Source organism: Mercenaria mercenaria, chromosome 18 (genome assembly GCF_021730395.1).
Source record: "Mercenaria mercenaria strain notata chromosome 18, MADL_Memer_1, whole genome shotgun sequence".
NCBI lineage: Eukaryota > Metazoa > Mollusca > Bivalvia > Venerida > Veneridae > Mercenaria > Mercenaria mercenaria.
The window spans coordinates 60,675,168-60,697,385 of NC_069378.1; the positions used below are offsets into that span (position 1 = coordinate 60,675,168).

The window sequence follows — 22,218 nt, forward strand, 5'->3', positions numbered from 1 at the left end:
AAAAAGCAAGATGGAGTTATGTTTCTTGATGTACAGGGTCTGCTTATGATGGTGAACAAGTATTCCAAGTTTCAAAGCAATAGCTTTGATAGTTTAGGAGAAAAGTTGACCTAAACATAAAACTTAACCAAGAAATCTGATATTTTCTAAGTCCAAAAGGGGCCATAAATCTTGCAAAAAGCAGGATGGAGTTATGTTTCTTGCTGTACAGGGTCAACTTATGATGGTGAACAAGTGTTGCAAGTTTTAAAGCAATAGCTTTGATAGTTTAGGATAAAAGCTGACCTAAACATAAAACTTAACCATAAAAAAAAAAGTTTCTAAGTCCAAAAGGGGCAATAAATCTTGCAAAAAGCAAGACGGAGTTATGTTTCTTGATGTACAGGGTCTGCTTATGATGGTGAACAAGTATTCCAAGTTTCAAAGCAATAGCTTTGATAGTTTAGGAGAAAAGTTGACCTAAACATAAAACTTAACCAAGAAATCTGATATTTTCTAAGTACAAAAGGGGCCATAAATCTTGCAAAAAGCAAGATGGAGTTATGTTTCTTGATGTACAGGGTCTGCTTATGATGGTGAACAAGTATTCCAAGTTTCAAAGCAATAGCTTTGATAGTTTAGGAGAAAAGTTGACCTAAACATAAAACTTAACCAAGAAACCTGGTATTTTCTAAGTACAAAAGGGGCCATAAATCTTGCAAAAAGCAAGATGGAGTTCTGTTTCTTGCTATACAGGGTCAGCTTATGATGGTGAACAAGTATTCCAAGTTTCAAAGCAATAGCTTTGATAGTTTAGGAGAAAAGCTGACCTAAACATAAAACTTAACCAGGCAACGCCGACGCAGACGCCGACGCCGACGCCGACAACCGCTCAAGTGATGACAATAACTCATCATTTTTTTTCAAAAAATCAGATGAGCTAAAAAGAATATATAACACATTTTATGTACTTCAGTTTTTTCACACCTACAAAAATTAGTTCGCTAAACATTGAAAATAAAACCAAAGAATTAACAAACCTTTAAACTTATCAGTCATTCATAATATAAAAATCCATGAAGCTTCAATCAAACAAATATAGAAGATTTATACAGTGACGACAGCAATAATTTCAAACAACCTACCATTGTGATTATGCATTTCCTTTGGAAGTGAGTATTTTCGTCCAATATCCGCCAGAGATCGGATAAGGGGTAGATGTATTTTGCTTGAACCGTTATCATGGTGCCGTTTTTCGTGCTTCTCATTTAGATGGCGATGCCGCTGAAGAAGAACATCCCGAACTTGATCTTTCAACGTTTCTTCTAACTGATTTGAGGCACACATATTGTCTAATAAGATATCTGTAAATAGAAAGTCACGAAATAACAAGACTAACTACAGATATCACTAAATGATATTAATACTCCCTTGCAGTACTGCTATGTCATAGGAAATGGACAATTTCTTTTCCTAACGAACTACATGTATATAAACCCCTTCAACTTTTGTTAACACTTCCCCTGCTAAATTTTTATAATGAACTTGTCCATCTTTCAGTTTGGACAGTACCATTAACTGTTAAAAGGGGTGCATACCAAAAAGATACTGACTGAATGGCGAACAGTGCAGATCATGATCAGACTACACGGATGTCCAGCATGATAAGGGTTAATCTTATTTTGCTTCAAAGCTCACAATTTTACTGTCTTGTGCAGAGCAAACAAACTGAAACAAAGTGCCAATCAAGTTTGAGAACCAAACATCGAAGCAATCTGATGCTATGAACAGGAATTAAACTGTAAACAGCTGGAGCGATGTCTACCACACATAGTACATCCATCTAAGCAAGTAGCATGACAGTGACCACAACTAAGGGACATCAATTTCCAGTGGGGTCCAAGGTGACTGTTCTTTTTTTACTCACAGTCACTGTGACCTCAACCTGTGACCTCTAAGTATCATTAGGGGTCCTTCATTGCTAAAGGGCAATATGCCTGCCAAGTTTAAGGGTCAGAGGTCAAGTTATTCTCAAAATATTGGTTCTGTAGTAACAGTCACTGTGACCTTGACCTTAATACAACAGACCCAATAATCAATAGGGGTTGTTCACTTCCCATGTCTTTGGCAATTTGCCCATCAATTTTGAGGATGGTATGTCAAGGAATTCTTAAAATGCTGTGCAGCTCTAAGAATATCTGTGACCTTTACCTTTGACTTACTGACCTCAAAGTCAATAAGGGTCATACATTGTCCTTGCCTGAAGATCACAGGTCATAGGTTTCTCAAGATTTGAGTGAAAACAGTTTTGAACTAACATTAACTGTGCCCTTGACCTTTGACCAACTGACCTCTAAATCTACAGGGGTCATCTACTACCCATTAGCAACGTGACTGCTCAGACAGATTATAAGTTATTCTCAAGGTGCCTAGTAAACTGTTCCTGTACAAAAAGTCATTGTGACCTTGATCTTTGACACACTTAGAGGTCATTTACTGCCCCTGAGCAATGTGAATACCAAGTCTGAGCATCACAGATCAAAGTATTCTTAAGTTATTTGGCAGAAACAAAATAAATAAAATTTTGATAGACAGACCACCAGTGCCATCACGTTATGTGTCCCTTTGGGCCAATGGAAATGAGACATCAGTGTATAGCTGAAATAAGTTTCTTGCATTCTTTATCTGTAAAACAATGCTAAACTAAACAACCCATTATTCTTTACTTAAATTTGTCTATACTCAGCAGCCAGAATTCTCTCTTAACTGCAAAAAGCCAGTTTGTGAACTGTTTGTGATTTAACAAAGAAGCTTACAAAGAAAGATATTTGACCTCAGCCTTCAGTGCACCTAGTGTTTGTTTACGTTTGTCTTCTGCAGCTTTACAGATTCTTTTTATTGTCTCCTTTCTTTCTTTTGTAATTGTTTTCTAGCTTGTTCTAAACTATAGACGCATATTGAAGTATCATTAAACAAAATCTTACCAATTATTTGGTAGAAGTATTGAACCTCCATGTCCAATATAACTGTCCCATTATGTAGACATGACCGCAGTTCAAACAAGGAATGTAATGACAGAGTTGCCACATGAGGTTTCGACCATCTTTCACCACCCTCCTCCACATCTTCTTCAAACTTGATCCACCTGAAAATATGTATCATAGGCTACAATATTGTTTTTTTTTTATTGTTGGGTTACCAGTGCGGAGATTTTATACTGTACCTTTCTCGTACTAAGAAGTTGGAAGAATGATGTTTAACGTTGCACCAACACAATTATAGGTATAATGGCCACTTTCCAGCTTTGATGGTGGATGAAGACCAAAGGTGCCCCTCTGAACACCTGGGTAAAACCACTGACCTTCTGTAAGCCAGCTGGATGGCTTCCTCACATAAAGAATTAAGGAGAAAACTCTATTTAACAAAAAGGCCTTAACACAGAAGTATATGATAAAAGCCAAGAGTGAAGTCATCCTATCACACACAATGTTTCCCTCATATCAAATTAGCTTAACTCTGTTTTTTGAATTCATGCTAAAAGCCAACTGTCTTGACATACGAGATCTACTAGACAGAAATCAATAAGGTATATCTCCTGCCCTGGTGACAGATGACTGAATGATTGTCTCGACTAATCAATAGCAATTGCATAAATATATTTAATCAAGTATAGATTCTCATATATTTACGTCATTGCTCTTGCCAATAGTACATAGTACTACTGTCTTTCCCATTCTAGAAATCTCTAGTATCCTTGCCAAAGGTCAAGCTCCAATAAAAACTGAACTCAGGAACAAATCTCAGAATAAAACCTTGCCATTGGTCAGTTTCAAATTTGAGTTCAGTCTCAACCAATCAGATGCTAGAGTTTAGGACTAGTCTTTAAACACAGCTTTATAACCTCAGCTAAAGTTTTAGTCTTCCTTTTTTTTTGGTCTTGTAACCTTTCATACCTGTTAGGTTTAATCAACAGTAAAATATATCCAATTCTTAACTCCTTACTAGGTCTTTCCATGCAGATGTAACCTAAAGTCTTTTGTCTTTGCAATTGAATCCCAAAATTAAAATAATCTGAAACTCCTAGAACAAAAGCCTAAAACATTTTTAACATGTTGCCAGTTGGCGGCAAGTGATTTCTGCTTTGTGTCTAGTACAGACAAAGATCATGGTCTGCAGTGTTCGTTATTCAGTCCATAAATTTTCAGTGAACACCCCTATGAATAATACATGGCACTGCCCAAATTGAATGATAGACCAGTCCATTTTAGAAATTTAGCAGGGTAAAAGATAAAACCTTTATTATATCTAGAGTTGTAGTTGTCCCTAAATTTTACTTTTCTTGGTTTTGCTTTCTTCCATTGTTTGGTTTATTTTGTAATACCAAAAATCGCTCTTTCCTTGCTCTATGACTGAGAGACTGAGTTTAAATGAGGACAAAAAGTTCAATGCCTTCAAGGAAAAAAGTTCTCTCCCTATATAAACATGTTGATAAACATCTGACAAATTGTCACAGTATTTGATAACCTGTCATAGACAATGAATGTAATTGTCTTACAGATATTGATTTTTGAAACAGAAAACATGGGTTATTCTGGCACAAAAAAAGGGAAGGCTTCTTTAATACAGGTAGTTTAAATCGAGAACATTTTTTAAATACAGAAAATTAAAGGTAGTACCATTTATCAACCTCAGTGAAAATTTACTAAATGAATAGTAAACAGTAAGACCATGACACGGATGTGCAGGCTGATCTTGGTCTGCACTGGTCGCAAAAGCAAAATTACTTGTCAACAGCAGGCTAAGGAATTTTCAGTGTGGTGAACATGTTTCCGATTTTTGGACAGCATTGTTTTATGTGTATTTGAAAATATTTGACTTTTCTTAACAGATTATTACAATAAACTTAACTATACCTGGCAGTCTCTTTCCATTCCATTTCTCCATCATGTGTAAATAATTCACCCAACTCACAAAATAGGTCATGCGTTCTGTGTTCTTCATCATCTTCTTCTTCACCCAATAGGAACTGCACATGCTGGGATGGGGGTGTGGCTAAAATAGAAATTGCCCAATAAGTGTTAAATCTGCAAATAAACTGACCAATCAGAAGTAACCTCATCAGTCATATCGACCAATCACAGACCTGTTCCTGAAAAACAATCTGATATAATAAATCATCCATCTAGTACTTAACTCTTAAATAAATATTCAAACAATGCAAATACAGCAAAAATATTTTTTTTATCATCATAACAAAAGTTTCTAATATTGAAGCTTTTTGAAACAATGTATTTGTTTCATTATTCTCCCTGAATTCATTTCTAAAAATAATAACACTCCTAAAAACAATTTTAGCTCTGGTTTTGCTTTTAAGTGCTCACAAATTTTTCTCATCTATAAAAAGCTTTGCATTCAAGACAGGAATATGGTATTAAGTACCAAAAAGTAATTTTCAGAGAAATTTTCTACTATTTCTCGAGGGCGCCACACCATTTTGCTATTTTCAGCTACTTCCCCAACATACAGCTCCTTTATTCAAAACCATCAGCTTCTGAACAATTTTTACATCAGTGAAAAATCTTGGTCAGAAGCAGAAAACTCTGGCAAACTGCCAGAAATGCTTTATTCCAAGAACTGAATGATCTGTTCTTCCTGCGTCAAGGCCCAAATTTGGAATGCTCTACTAACATTTACCAAAATGTCGTAAGTCTTTAAATTGACAGTTTTTAGCATCCTTGCAGACAAAAACACCCAGGACCACTAATTAGCAGATGAATTTTAGCACTAAAAGTGGAAATTAAGAAGACTCCGTCTAAAAGGCATTTTTTCTAAAGGCGTGAAACTAATTGGAATGACAATAGTCATTTATTCCTAATGTATATCCAAACAAGATTAATCTATTTGCAAACAATAAAAGAAATATTTCTCAATGGGTGAAAATATTTATAGAAAATGTGAACTTTGCATGCTGGTATTTTTAGATTTAAAAACTTAGATTAATAGAATGATCATAATTATAAATTAGAGCTATCACTAAAGGCAAGTAATAAACCCCAGTCATGTCTTTGGCACTTGGAAAGTAAATACTGTAATAACGACTTTCGAACAACATGTATGAACTTGACCTTGGACGTAGTGACCTGGGTTGCGCACTCTGTATGTCGTCTTGATGAGGTTAACAATAGATGCTTGTCCCAGCTGTTAAGAAGATATTGAACGGACACAACAGAAAGACATCCAGAACAACACTTACGTCAACAGACAAGATGTTACAGCATTACTCCAACAAAGCCCTGATATACTTTGTATCTGGGTGTATAATACATTTCATCTGCAAAGGATACACTCTGGGCTAGTGATCGACCTACTTTGTGAAAAATAGTGCTATAAGAATAAAGACATCAGCATACCTTCACAAAAAAATTATGCCTGCAGCAGCCAAAAAACAGGAATAAAATATGTCATCTAATGTGTTCAAAAGCTCTTTTCCTTGACTTAACTAAGTAGACCAAAGTTAAAATATGGAAAACGGGCACACCCCTGGACAGTTCTGTATCATTTTCTGCTTTATCCGCTGTTAATGATATATTGGAGAGTTTCAAACAGAATTGACCAAATTTGTGTGACATATCTATGTCATTAACTATCCCTTCCCAAAAATAGATAATGAACTTTATCCTATATGTTACGTGTGAAAGTCGCCTTCCCTTGATAAAAATAGACGAAGGCTAATAATCTAAGAGAAACCGTAGTTTTCATCTTTATCATACTCTTTATGCCTAATCAAATACTCGGTTTTCTACTTTAAAAATCCATCTGAGTAACTACCATTACTGTGTCTATAGACAAATTACTTAAAAAGTTCATTGGAAATTTTCCCAGGAAGCCATGCCAAGTGGTTTCATGATGTGACATGAATCCTTAAAACTGCACAATGATATTGACGTTTCTCGTATATTCGTCATGGAAAAAAATCGGCATTACAGCATGAAGTGTGAAATACCAAACATCAACATTCACAAATGTCAAGAAATTTGATGCTACGCAGTGACAATTTACAAGATTTTGCATATCAGCGTTAGATATTTGATATTCTAGAAAACATGTTGTTACAGTAGAGCCTTAATTAACTATCTTTATTGTCAATTCAATACCTGTCAATAAAAAAAATTTAGCAGCGTATCACGATTTCAGTATTTACTGCGATTATATCCATGGATACAGAACCAAATCAAAGACCTGATAATAACGAAAGTTGGTATACGGACAAACCTGTGTGAAAAGTCCACCCTTGTGAAACGGGAACAGTGGTCTTTGTATACAGGTGGCCTCTCTAAACAGGTATATTTAAACTACAAAATGGATAAATGCAAATAGCAGGATTTATAGTTGTGGACTTTATAAAGAGGTTGTCTTGAAGCACAGGTTTGACTCTACAAGAAACTCTAAATTGTAGTGGAAAATGTTCCACTCTTTTTGTTAAATTGAAGTTCCTGATTTTGAAAAATATCAACTCTAAAATTTTTCAATCTAATGGAAATGAGCATTTTTGAAAAAGAAAAAGAAAATCCTGTTGTATATGGTACAGAATATTATATGACTTGCATATCTTTACTCGCAACAATCAAACACGTAATTCTAGTCTTTACAGAGAAGGGCTTTCAGTTTGTTTTCATTTTGTTTTTTCTCACTTTCTTTCAATTACTTTTTTTTAATCCTGTAGTTGCAATATATGATCTTACACAGTTCTTTTCACAAGTTCATGTCAGTTCAATATCAACAAGTTAACCTTTACGTAGCATGATTTTGTACCAGTATTAACCTGTTTTCCCTAAGCATTGGAATGAAAACAATGTCCTGAATAAAGTCACAAGTGAAGGACTTAAAAATGTGTTCTCAAATATAACAAGAGGGCCAAGATGGCCCTAGGTCGCTCACCTAAGAAACACACCATAACAGTGTAAAACATGTTTGACCTAGTGATTTCATGGAAACAAATATTCTGACCAATTTTCATTAAGATTGGACCAAAAAATTGGTCTCTTGTGATAAAACAAGCATTTTCTTAGATTATGATATGACCTAGTTTTTGACCCTAGATGACCCATGTTCAAACTCGACCTAGATTTTATCAAGGCAATCATTCTGACCAAAATTCATTAAGATCAATTGAAAAATACAGCCTCTATCATATATACAAGTTTTTTCTCTGATTTGACCAAGTGACCTAGTTTTTGACCTCAGATGACCCATATTCAAATTCAACCTAGATTTCATTAAGACAATCATCCTGACCAAATTTCATAAAAATCAATTGAAAAAAACAGTCTCTATCGCATACACAAGATTTTTCTTTAATTTGACCTAGTGACCTAGTTTTTGACCTCAGATAACCCATATTCAAACTCGACCTAGATTTCATCAAGGCAATCACTCTGACCAAATTTCATGAATATCAATTGAAAACTACATCCTCTATTGCATACACAATGTTTTTCTTCGATTTGACCTAGTGACCTAGTTTTTGACCCCAGATGACCCATTTTCGAACTCGGCCTAGATTTTATCAAGGTTATCATTCTGGCTAAATTTCATGAAGATCAGTTGAAAAATACAGCCTCTATCGCATACACAAGGTTTTTCCTTGATTTGACCTAGTGACCTAGTTTTTAATCCCAGATGACCCATTTTCAAACTCGGCCTAGATTTCATCAAGGTAATCATTCTGACCAAAATTCATGAAGATCAATTGAAAAATACCGCCTCTATCGCATACACAAGGTTTTTCTTTGATTTGACCTAGTGACCTAGTTTTTGACCCGAGATGACCCATTTTTGAACTCGGCCTAGATTTCATCAAGGCAATTATTCTGACCAATATTCATGAAGATCAATTGAAAAATACAGCCTCTATCGCATACACAAGGTTTTTCTTTGATTTGACCTAGTGACCTACTTTTTGACCCGAGATGACCCATTTTTGAACTTGGCCTAGATTTCATCAAGGCTATCATTCTGACCAATATTCATGAAGAATAATTGAAAAATACAGCCTCTATCGCATACACAAGGTTTTTCTTTGATTTGACCTAGTGACCTAGTTTTTGACCCGAGATGACCCATTTTCGAACTCAGCCTAGATTTCATCAAGGCAATCATTGTGACCAATATTCATGAAGATAAATTGAAAAATACAGCCTCTATCGCATACACAAGGTTTTTCTTTGATTTGACCTAGTGACCTAGTTTTTGACCCGAGATGACCCATTTTTGAACTCGGCCTAGATTTCATCAAGGTTATCATTCTGACCAATATTCATGAAGATCAGTTGAAAAATACAGCCTCTATCGCATACACAAGGTTTTTCTTTGATTTGACCTAGTGACCTAGTTTTTGACCCGAGATGACCCATTTTCGAACTCGGCCTAGATTTCATCAAGGTTATCATTCTGACCAATATTCATGAAGATTAATTGAAAAATACAGCCTCTATCGCATACACAAGCTAAATGTTGACAGACGACAGACGACGGACGCCAGACATTGAGCGATCAGAAAAACTCACCTGAGCATTGCTCAGGTGAGCTAAAAAGGCAGCTAGTCAGGAGTGTGACACAGCCTGTCTGCTAAAGACAAGTGGCTGTTTAAGACAAGTTGAAATTAGTACAAAAAAGTCAATTTAGGATCAAGACTAGCTTCTTAAGGCAAGTGTAGGTGACCTTACACCTAGGGTACTTTTTAAGTTAAAATTATACTACAGTGTGTAGCTAAACAATATTGGTCAATGGATCCAACTATGATCGTCTCAGCAGAAAACTAAATGCAGAGCAGATCGTCTCAGCAGAAAACTAAAACTAAATGCAGAGCAGATCGTCTCAGCAGAAAACTAAATGCAGAGCAGAATCAAGTCGAAAGCAGTACTGCTAAAGCACATACTTTCCCTGGGTAATAACATCGCAAATTTAAATTTTTGAGTATGTTCGCGAGGTTTAATATTCGTGAAAATTTTAAAATGGTATCCTACTTTCATTTGAATTATACTAATGGTATATATTTACGCAAGGATAAATTTCGCGAGATGTAGGGCCTCGCGAATATAGCGAAAATTAAACCCTCGCAAAAATTTCTGCTTTTACAGTAAATATGCAAAAGTGGACAAGTTATTTGGGATGTCAAATTTTGTATCGGTAAAATCGATAATCAGTTATCTGCACTTTACATGAGCATTATTGTCATCCTACAATAGAGACATAGAAGAAACACATTATACTTTATTCTGTTAACCAGTTATCCATTCTAAAGATTTGATGGTTAAATGGTTATTCACAAATAAATGAATACTGCTACCTAGCCCAAAGTTACTATATCATAACACTGCTTTATTGTCCCAGTAAAAGTGCCTTTTATTGGAGATGATTTAAATAATTGCAGGAAATACTCAGGAAATCAAAAACAAGATCTATCATCATGTTCTCGATAATTACACCTGACAGAAAACATGGCAGAACTCATCATTCTATCAGTTGTGTTTGAAATGTATATTCAGTGTATTACATTATGTCTTCAGATTTTCTGCAATAATATAACTGCAATCATTCTAAATGGCCATTTTCTTGGCTGCAACTACACTATATCAAGATAGACTATTGGAAAGACTGAAACTTATGAATGTACTATAGATTCAAAGTCATTTGGAGAGGGTTGTACTTTCTTTCAACAAATTGTGAACTGGTCAACCAATATTGAAAACATGTATTGGAAAATATTGACAAATAGGTTATATAATATGACAATAGGCCCTAGTAACAGTATTCTGTACTCGACTAGTTTTTACTTTCATTAACATGTGCAAAACATGAATCCCAGAATGTTTGTTTCTTAACACATTTCCTTCCCAGCAAACACGAAACAATATATTTAAACTAATCATAAAAAGATCAGTTGTACTCAATCTCTAAGCTCAATACCATTTAAGTAGGGTACTACTCTGAAAACAGCCGTGGGAAATATTAAAATTCTGACAAAAATTCTGTGCTTAATTCTACACCCCATATTTCAGCTCCATAATACTTATAAATTTATAGCATAACTGATTGTCATGCAGTAGTAAGAGAATTGTCCTGACAAAAATTCCAATATTTAACAGTGCTTTAACTACTCAGCACTCCATATTTCAGCTCCATAAAAACTTACAAATTTATAAATTATGGATGTCATGCAATAGCCATTAGCAGTATTTCTGATACAATATCTTACATTAATAATTATCACAGTGCCTTAAATTCAGCACCCCGTAGTTCAGCTCCATAAACTGAGCAAGTGGATTCAATAGAATTAACATGCTGATTGATACTAAAACTAAAACAAGGTTAACTGCTTAACAAAGTAGGGAAAATCAACAGTAACCAAGGATGGGAACTAGCTACAGGGAAAATAAAAGAGAAGTTTAAAAGAAAGAGAAAACAAAAGTTAAAATCTAAACAAGAGATCACAGAGTGATCTTGGCGCCCACCAATGTGCCATTTTTGAGTGTTCCAAATTTCAAGACTTACTGACTAGCTCAAGGTCAAATTTCATTTCCGTACACAACACTGTGCAATGGTCCAAATTCGAAAGCTGTAGCCGGAGTAATGTGAAAGTAGGTCACTAGATCAATTTCAAGGACAAAGTTCTTTGTACACAAAACTTTGCATGTGCAACAAGTTTGAAGGCTGTAGTTTGAGAAATTTGGAAGTAGGTCACTAGGTCAATCTTAAGGTCAAAGTTTATTTCGGTACACAAAACTATGCAAGTGGTCCATTTGAAGGCTGTAGCTTGAGAAATGTGAAAGTTGGTCACTAGGTCAAAATCAAGGTCAAATTACACTTCAGAACACAAATCTATGCATGTGGTCCAAATTTAAAGCCTGTATCTTCAAAAATGTGAAAGTAGGTCAATGTCAAGGTCAAAGTTTGTTTCGTTACACAATCCTTTGCATGTGGTCTAAATTTGAAGCCTGTAGCTACAGAAATGTGAAAGTAGGTCACTAGGTCAATCTTAAGGTCAAAGTTCATTTCGGTAGACAAAACTATGCAAGTTGTCCAAATTTGAAGGCTGTAGCTTGAGAAATGTGAAAGTAGGTCACTAGGTCAAAATCAAGGTCAAATTTCATTTCAGAACATGAAACTATGCATGTGGTCCAAATTTGAAGCCTGTACCTTCAAAAATGTGAAAGTAGGTCACTAGGTCAAGGTCAAAGTTTTTTTCAGTGCACAAAACTATGCACGTGGTCCAAATTTGAAGGCTGTAGCTACAGAAATGTGAAAGTAGGTCACTAGGTCAAAATCAAGGTCAACTCATGTCAAGGTTCATCTTGCCACTCAAAACCATACATGTGGTCCAAATCTGAATGTTGTAGGTTATTGACAAGAAGATTTTAAAAGCTTTTCCCTATACAAGTCTATATGAACCATGTGACCCCCAGGGCGGGGCCATATTTGACCCTAAGGGGATAATTTGAACAAACTTGGTAGAGAACCACTACATTAAAAATGCCAAAGCCCTAGTCTTTGTGGTTTGGACCAGAAAATTTTCAAAGTTTTTCCCTATATAAGTCTATGTAAACCATGTGACCCCCGGGGCGGGGTCATATTTGACCCTAGGGGGATAATTTGAACAATCTTAGCAGAAGACCACTAAATGATGTCACAAACAAAATATCAAAGCCCTAGGCCCTGTGGTTTTGAACAAGAGGTTTTTCAAAGTTTTTCCCTTTACAAGTCTATATAAACCATGTGACCCCCGGGGCGGGGCCATATTAGACCCAAGGGAAAAAATTTTAATCATCTTGGTAGAGGACCACTAGATGATGCTTCATACCAAATATCAAAGCCCTAGGCTCTGTGGTTTTGGACAAGAATATTTTCAAATTTTTTCCCTATATAAATCTATGTAAATTATAGAAATAAACAAAGGGCCATAACTCATTCAAAAATTGTTGAACCAGTCTGATTTTCAGGGGGACACAACTAGGGTACCAATACATCATTCTGACAAAGTTTGGTCAAAATCCCCCTGGTAGTTTCTGAGGAGATGCGATAACAAGAAATTGTTAACGGAAGGACGGACGGAATGACGGACGGACGGACGGACGGACGGAAGGACGACGGACCACGGACGCAGAGTGATTTAAATAGCCCACCATCTGATGATGGTGGGCTAATAACAGCAACAAAGACAAACAAACTGAAAAGCAAATGATATGCTACATACTGCAGAAAATCAAAATAAGGTGGGGAAAATTAGGTATTTTGTTTATAGAGGGTTTATTTGTTTTAAGTTTTCCTAACAGAAAAGAAAAGACTCTTGAATCTATTACAACTGATATATTTTGCAACTTATTTTCTTTTCCATTAAAGAGTAGCCTTTTATCAATAGTAGAACCAAGGAAAATACAGTTGGCAAAACCAAACAAGAGGGCCATGAAGGCCCTGTATCGCTCACCTGACCTATTGACCTAAAGATCATCAAGAATAACATTTTGACCAAGTTTCATTAAGATATGGTCATAAATGTGGTCTCTTAAAGTGTAAACTAGCTTTTCCTTTGATTTGACCCGGTGATCTAGTTTTTGACCCCACATGACCCAGATTCGAACTTGACCTAAAAATCATCAAGATTAACATTCTGACTAAGTTTCATGAAGATACAGTCATAAATGTGACCTCTAGAGTGTTTACAAGCTTTTCCTTTGATCTGACCTAGTGAACTAGTTTTTGATCCCACCTGACCCAGATTTGAACTTGACCTATAGATCATCAAGATCAACATTCTGACCAAGTTTCATTAAGATGTGGTCATAAATGTGGCCTCTACAGTGTTAACTAGCTTTTCCTTTGATTTGACCTGGTGACCTAGTTTTTGAAACTACATGCAACAGATTCAAACTGGACCTTTAGACCATCAAGATTAACATTTTGACCAAGATTCATGAAGATACAGTCATAAATGTGGCCTCTACAGTGTTAGCAAGCTTTTCCTTTGATTTGACCTGGTGATCTAGTTTTTGACCCCAGATAACCCAATATCGGATTTGTGCAAGATTTTATTGTGCTCAGGTGAGCTAAAAAGAAAAAATGTAGAGAAAAAAAAGCAATGTAACAAAATGCAAAAGGGAAAGTAACAGGCTAAACATGAACTAAACAAAGAACTTGGAATAGAAAGCATAAAACATAAAAGTATAATGCACATGAAACAAAAAGCAATAATCAAAATTTAATGAAACTTAAACTGTCATAGAAATACTGATTTCCTTTCATACATTTTTCTCAAATCATTTATTAGAATAAAAAAAATCCTTTCTATCCTAACATAAGAAACTACAACACAGTATATAATATGAATAAACTATAACAGAATAAAGGTTATTTCCATGGTAACAGAAAAGCTACAACAGAGAATAAGTCCCTGGAATACAGGTCATTTCCATGTGAAAAGAAAAGCTACAACAGATATAAAATATTTTGGAATAAAGGTTATTTCCATGGAAACAGATAAGCTACAACAGAGGTAGTATTTTCGAATTCAGGTATATCTGTGGTAATGGAGAAGCTACAAATAAAACAGCGAGTAAAGATATAAGAAATCATGTTGGAAAGTATACAGAATAAACTTGTATCTGGAACAAAAATAACGTCTAGTTACTACTATATGAACTCTATAAGCAAATAAAGGTGATACAACTGAAAGAACTTAAAAATTAGGTCATTACTATAGCAACTAACAATATACAGTCAAATACCGTTACCTCGATATTCAAGGGACTGCAAAAATTGCATCGACGTATCCGAAGTTCGACGTAACGATATCGACTATCTTGGACTACATTTTGTATCTGTGTAGGACGTCTATATTGTCATTATATCCAATGCTTCTTTTAGTGGGTTTGAAGGGGGAAAGAAATAATATAAAACGTAAATATGATCTTAATTTTATTGACAAATAAAACATCTTAATTCGGTTGGTTACCGGGTCCTTCCCCATTTACAACATGGTCGGTAGCGTTGCTAGATATCCCTCCGTTTGGTTACCGGGCCCTTCCCTAAATAAGTCTGGATGCATCGGTTATGTTCCTGGTCGAGGTGTCATTTTGTGGGTGCTTCGATAACAACAATTTTCCAGTTAAATACGCATATTGTTACTCAATCCTAAATGGCAGATTTTTACTACGTCAAACAGAAAAACATATTTCGTCCAAATTAATTGTTATATTGCACACTGTTTTAAAAGACTTATTACTGGGAATTAAATGCAAACTTGCTGACTTTTAAATTGGATTTAAGAATAAATAACAAACAAAACAAACAGACAAACTAACCTGATTATAATTAATACATCGCCGGACAACAATAGGTTGATTTTCACACCTTACAAATAACATGGGTATTTTTTGACAAGCTGTGATATCGACGAAACCAGATGTAAAAACAGTACAGGTAAGTTGAAGGGACTGAAAAATCTCATCGAGCTAAACAAAATATCGAGCTAATGATATCGAGGTAATGATAAATAATAACATTAAAATATGTAGAGAAAAATCGGGACCGACTAAAACACATCGTGCTAACCGGAGTATCGAGCTAACCGATATCGAGGTAACGATATTCGACTGAGTATACATTTTCATTATCAGGGTTTAGGCGGCTATTAAAACATCGAAGATTTTGGTCAAAGGTTATAAAGCTAAATTTGGTAACCAGTTTCTTAACTCAAGCATCTCATTGGTTGTTTCTGATGTCATTCTCAAAACTGACCAATGGCAAGGCAGCATTAGGAGACTGGTTTCCACATTTTGTTCTATAACCATGGACCAAGCTTAGGGCATTCATGACACAATATTTATAAGCAAAAATTAAATTGGGTCGTTGCTATAGGAACACTAAACATCTGATATACCTTGGATACCTTTACTACACTCTGCTTGTTCATGGTGGGCTTTTTTATATAAAATTTGATCATTATTACAACTATCTAGAAACTAAAACATCTAAACAGCATGTGACCTAGTTCAAGAGATTTTCCTATGGTAACATTTTACTGAACTAGTTATTTAAGATACAAAAAAAGCTATGCAAGAAATTAATAGGGAAGTTTTCATCTCTCTGGTTTTCTCTGCAACAATCTAAATATCCTCTATTTAAAGTGAAATACCACTGGGGGGCAAAAATTGTGAAATACTTCTTTATCGACTTGTTTATGACATGCAAGGAAAATCTCTGTGACCAGGAAATGTAATAATAAGAACTGCAAAAACAATGTTGATACACAATAAAATTATGCTTTTCATGAAGAATTATTTTCACTAAGCCTGTTAATTCATACCCAACCCACTATACAAACATACTTTTATTTTGGTAACCATACTGCCTATGAAGTAAAAACAAAATATGATCCAAAAATCAGGTCTCATACATAAATGCAACTTCATTTGTTCAATGATGTGTTTTTCTTGAGGCAATGTGCAAAAATAAAAATTCTGTGAAGTGTTCCAATATATTCTGCTATGTGCACAATTCTAACTATTTCTGCTCCCGCAGCTTTCTGAAATTTCGAGACTTCAGAAATTATTGCTAAAAAACAATATTGCAACATAAAAATAAGCAAAGATTTATATTACTAGGTATAATATCTAATCAGTACAGCACTGCACCAATATTCATTGGCTATTGCTGATAATCAAAATAAAACTGTAATAATTAGCACAGTTATGTATAATATATTTTTTCTACCTGAATTAATACATTATACAGTCAAACTTTTATCACTCAAACCTGGATTATTCCCTCGGACTCATGAGGTTCCTGAAAAATCCCTATATAATGTATAATTTTCAATGGCTCGATCTATTGATAACATGAACAAATTTAGCAGGTCCCATCAAGTTCGAGCGAATGAAGTTAGACTGTAACACGTCCATAGTAATATCGCTTAACTATGAAATGTAATGTGAAATCATTTTATTTCGAAGGCATAAAATTTCCTCTTTTCAGTCAAACAGCTTTTCATGCATTCACAAGTTTTCAGATTTCAAATATGAAACAAAAATATATGCAAGCACTTTGGTTTTTTCCTTAGAACTTAACTTAGAGCATTGCGGTAACCCGTGCAAATAAGATGGAAATCAGCCCCTTGGAATTAAAACAATTTCACAGTAATTCCACGGCACACTTATAATTATCTTCATCTGTATCTTTTTCTCTCATTCCGAAACATGCCGCAATCGACTTCAGACAATACGTTTTGGCACAAACGGACAGACGCTGTACATTAAACACAGACAGCCTTTTATAGAGGCGAATTAGTTACATGAGCAAAGTTATTAGCAAGTTTTCATAATCATAAAGGGAGGCTATCCAATGGGGGTATTTTTTTCACATATTATCACGCCATGCTTATAAAATAGACGGTTACCATAAAGACTAAGACTGCGGCTCAATGCGCTATCCTCGTGTTTATGTTTGGGACCTAGAATTGAAACAAGGCTGAAAAATGAAACCCATAAAATGTTATGAGTAAAACTGAAACAAAAAATAACAGTATAAAACTGCAAGTTTTTTTCATCGAGGATTGAATGGTCAAGATTTGTTAAAGAAAGGTTGAGAGCAAGAGGAAAATCTACTCAGGAGGGTTTTCTTTTTGTCATAGCGACTTCACCGTGACATCTATAGCTAGTTACAGGATGTTAAGAAAGTAAGAAAGAACTGTTATGCCTCCATGATGGTCTGTCAAAAGTAACAACAAATCCTTTTGAATTAGGGACCAAAAAAATCAACCGAAGCCATCCAATAATGTTTGACAGTCAAAAGGCCTTTAAAAGCCTCCAACTATTGCATAAGAAACAAGCAAATTCGATGAATTGGAATCCCCCGCTGACAGGGTCAGAGTTGAGGAATGGCAAAAAAATATATCCAGCAAAAAGTTAAGAATGTTACCAAGAAGCAAATAATTTCAAAATCAAATTAAAAGAAAATGAATGGTTTGTTTGGGTGGGGCTGGGGGGGGGGGGGGGGTGAGGATACAACAGTTTACATGCTGATTATAAATATTGATAGAAAATGAAAAATGAAAAAAAAAAAAAAAATTGGGGGGCGGGGGGGGACCAAGGTAAAGTGGTGACCAGGTGTAGGTACACAACATCACATGTTTATAATAAATGTTCATGGAAAAGAAAGAAAGAAGTTTAATGAAATTCTTCCAATTGGTTGGTTAGTTATGTACAGATCTGTGGATTTTTAAACAATTAAAGGGCAATAACTATATGGAAAATTGACCAATCGAAAAAAAACTTGAAGGGCATCGTCGCAGTATCTTGGTTCATGTCTGTTTCAAGTTTGATGAAATTCTACCTGCTAGTTACTGAGAAATGGCTGCAGACGGACATTTTTCATTAAATCAAGGGCAATTAACATCTGACAGAAATTTGACCTATCAAAAAAAAAACTTGCGGGCATCAGCACAGTATTTGTATGTCTATTCAAATTTGAAAATTCTACTCTAGTTACTGAAAGGCTGCAGCGACATTTTTTATTAATCAAGGCAATAACTCTGGGGAAATTGACCAATCAGAAAAAATTGACGGGCATCATCGAGTATGTTGGTTCATGTTTATATCAAGTTTCATGAATTCTACAAGTATTACTGAGAAATGCTGCGGACGGAGGACAGACGGACTGAGGGACGAACAACGCCATTTCAAACCGCGCTCCGATTTCATCGGCGGGGGATAACAAAGACAATGGTGTACAAACAGACTGACCAAAAAGCAAAACTGCTAGAAAAGTATTTGATTTTAAATCAAAAGCCTCTCATAAGTCATTTAAAGACACTTGCAGCAGTTTCTTGTATGAGAACTAAATGGGGCAAGAATTTCCCAATAACAGAATTTGTTCAAACATTGTATATGAACACAGTTTCATCATGACATTTTAAAAAGAATGCAAAACATCAGGATTAGAATATTGTTAAACTGTTTCTTAACTTAATATTAAGGCTGTATCCTAAGAAGCAATGGTAGATTAGATAAATCTGTTAACATAACTGAGTTCAATTACAAATTAGACAAATTATTGAAATTTCTTGAACAAAACTCCCTGATAAAAATTTCTAATAGCATTGTGGCAATTCATTGTTGAATACTTCAATGAATGAATACAGGATCTAGAATTGTTTTAAACATGTTTGTAATGTATGTTACAATTGCTGTTTAGAGCCTAGAATAGTGACGATAGATAGAAGGTTGCTAGACAGTAAATTGAATTTCAGAAATTAGACAATTTAGACATTTCTTTGGATATTAAATCCATAATATTAACCAAGAATACAAAGACTGATTAGCCATCGAGTACAACATTGGATCTTACAATATTGAATCATAATAAATAATCAATCTCTCCATTTTGTAACTTGCTGCCAAAGTCGAATTGATGAACTCCGAATTATGGAGATTGCTTTCCTTTTTTTCTCCCAAAGGAGCTTTTGAAATTTACTTGACAGAGTCAATTTTTGCCAAAACTGATTAAATACGAAGAGAAAACATAGTATGGACTGTAACATATCAAAAAGTATTTATTTGCTTCTATATAATAGTTTTGTAACATCAGTATTGCCCTCATTTTTTCAAGGCATAATGGGAATGGGTTCCCCTGGATCCTGTACAGTATTGAAAGGTTAAACACAGCTTCCTCACATGGATCAGAATGAATTCGGACATAATGCCTTTTTATTAAATTGTCACCCAGAACATTCCCTTTGCAAAAGCATCACAGCTGCTACCAGCTTGGTGGCATAACACTCCCTATACTGAGCTAAGTGGCCACATTGTAAGGTTAATTAATACATAAGTAATGAAGTTTCTAGATAATACTTAAAGTTTGAACTCATTTAATTTTGTGGGCATGGCATTTCTTTGTCAAAACTTACTATTCAAAACTTTAATGGACGGAAGAAATAGATAATTATTATTTTGTGAAACTGTTAAAAGAGAACAAAAGGATCGTTCTTTTAAAACTTGTCAGGTACTGGGAATTATGTTCACACTCGCCTACCATGATATGTCTCGCGTCTGCTAATGCCACCAAATCTCGGACTGCCCCTTCCACCTGACGATAAACAAAATGTTTGTACAATTAGTAACAAAACGTAACATCTAAAATAACTAGTATGTAATATATAAAGATAAAGTAATACAAAGTAACTCAGAATCAATTTGCTACTGTAACAATTAATGCAACATAAGGTAATATTTATTCAAGTCAATATTTCAAAGTATGAAAGAAATGTCATCATTATAGGAGTTGTGTCATGAGAAAACCAACATAGTGGCTTTGTGACCAGCATGGATCCAGACCAGCCTGCGCATCTGCGCAGTCTGGACAGGATCCATGCTATTCGCTAACAGTTTCTCTAATTGCAATAGGCTTTGAAAGCGAACAGCATGGATCCTGACCAAAATGCGTGGATGCGCAGGCTGGTCTGGATCCATGCTGGTCGCAAAGCCAATATGTTGGTTTTCCCATGGCGCGGCACAATTATAATTATCATGTTTTAAGGTAGTGGACCTGTAACAAATCTCAACAATTTCCTGGTGAGTATGTATTCCCATTAGGCAACTCGGCATCCTTCAGACAAAAGTAGCTCAGAGCTAAGATTATAGTGGACCCATACTGACACTGGGCAAATTACATACTGTAAAATCATTTAATTTCGTGGGCATGAAATTTCGTGGTTTTGGTCAAAACGGCAATTTCATGGGGATATGAATTCATGGATTTCATCTTTTAAACATGAAATGAATGGGAATTTTACTTGTTTGTTGGAATTGTATTTCGTGATTGACTGCATGAATCCACAAAAATTAGTCCCCACGAATATTAATGATTTCATAGTATTTGCCACGTTGCTCTGAAATCTAGACAGATTTTTAGTCTTCTGTATGAGTGATTGCAATGAAACTTAGCCTTATATAATACCTTATACCATCTATAGCTACAATTAAAGCACTGCTCTGCAGCTATTCAAATTCTATTGTGTGTATGCAACCCATGATTACAATAGGTAACAGTTAACAGCCACGTGCCACACTTAGCACACAAAACCACAGGTATTTTATGTAGAATTTTATATAAAATAGACTCTATTTTGACAGACGGCACTGTTCATAGTCAGGGTTTTCATGCTTTTTCAATGACAATTTAAGGTTAAAAGATAGGACTGGAGCAGGTCTTTAACTTTGAAGAATTTTCAAAAGTAACATGTTCTGTGAACACAGGTGTTGCCAACTACTTAGTCACAATACTTCAAAATTTCAGATACTATGTTTATGAATACAGGCTAGGTATTGCTTTTATAGTATTACTATATATACTAAATGCCCGCACACACGTTACACAATCTTGCTTTAAAGAACAACTCTCACAATTTGCAAAAACTTAATTTTGCCTATCTCGGCAAAAAGCTGAGAAATTCAAACAACGATAACATGGTGTACATTCAAGATAACTAAATCAGCTGTAGATCAGGTAATCTTTACGATGGTTATATTTTTACCGATATTCATGAATAATGTCACTCGTGAATATTACTAGTAATTGTTTCATGTCAAAAAACACGAACACTCACGTTTTGGAAATTCTTACCATCGTGAATATAAGGCTGCTACCCACGAAATTGATAAATGAAGTCTATGCAAAAGTTACACAACCTCCATTATCTCATTATTCAAAATTTTTAAAAGACACTGTACTTTCTCAACCTATTACTCATGCAGTGTTACTTTTAATTAGCATCTTTGACGCACCTTAAATCTCAAATTTTGCCTTTGTAAGCAAGAAAAATGTATCTATCATTCGCTAGTAATGAAGACACTAATCACATGATTATGCAGTCAATCAAGCCTGGGTGAAAATATCAGAATTGTCTCCCTTATCGGTGAAGATATATTTCGATATCACACTGCAAACAAACAAATTTTCTTTTTATTTTAGGCTAATTAGTGAATATCAACGGATTTTCTGTTTATTACATGCTAACATGTTCAAATAAAACTAATAATTCATGATGATATTAGGATTTATTTAGGCTACTGTGTTACATATAATGCATCCGCTAAATTACCATGGACACTCAGGCACATTGATATCGAATATTGGTGATTAGGTCCGTGAAATCAACACGATGCCATTTTGTTTTTGAAAACAAAAACT

The 22,218-nt window shown here is 35.0% G+C and overlaps 1 protein-coding gene across 14 annotated transcripts in view; it reads right to left on the minus strand.

The window, feature by feature from the left end:
• Positions 1-22,218, minus strand: part of LOC123538498 (electroneutral sodium bicarbonate exchanger 1-like) — a 143,105-nt gene that overhangs the window by 53,867 nt on the left and 67,020 nt on the right. For 11 of the 14 annotated variants that reach the window (XM_053530341.1, XM_053530340.1, XM_053530331.1 and 8 more), the window contains 5 exons: positions 20,062-20,115; positions 17,429-17,482; positions 4,893-5,031; positions 2,964-3,124; positions 1,125-1,343 (listed from right to left, as the gene is read on the minus strand). In XM_053530341.1, the coding sequence (XP_053386316.1) occupies positions 1,125-1,343; positions 2,964-3,124; positions 4,893-5,031; positions 17,429-17,482; positions 20,062-20,115 (627 nt within the window). The remainder of the gene's footprint in view (positions 1-1,124; positions 1,344-2,963; positions 3,125-4,892; positions 5,032-17,428; positions 17,483-20,061; positions 20,116-22,218) is intronic. The other 3 variants (XM_053530345.1, XM_053530342.1, XM_053530338.1) reach the window with 2 other exon arrangements.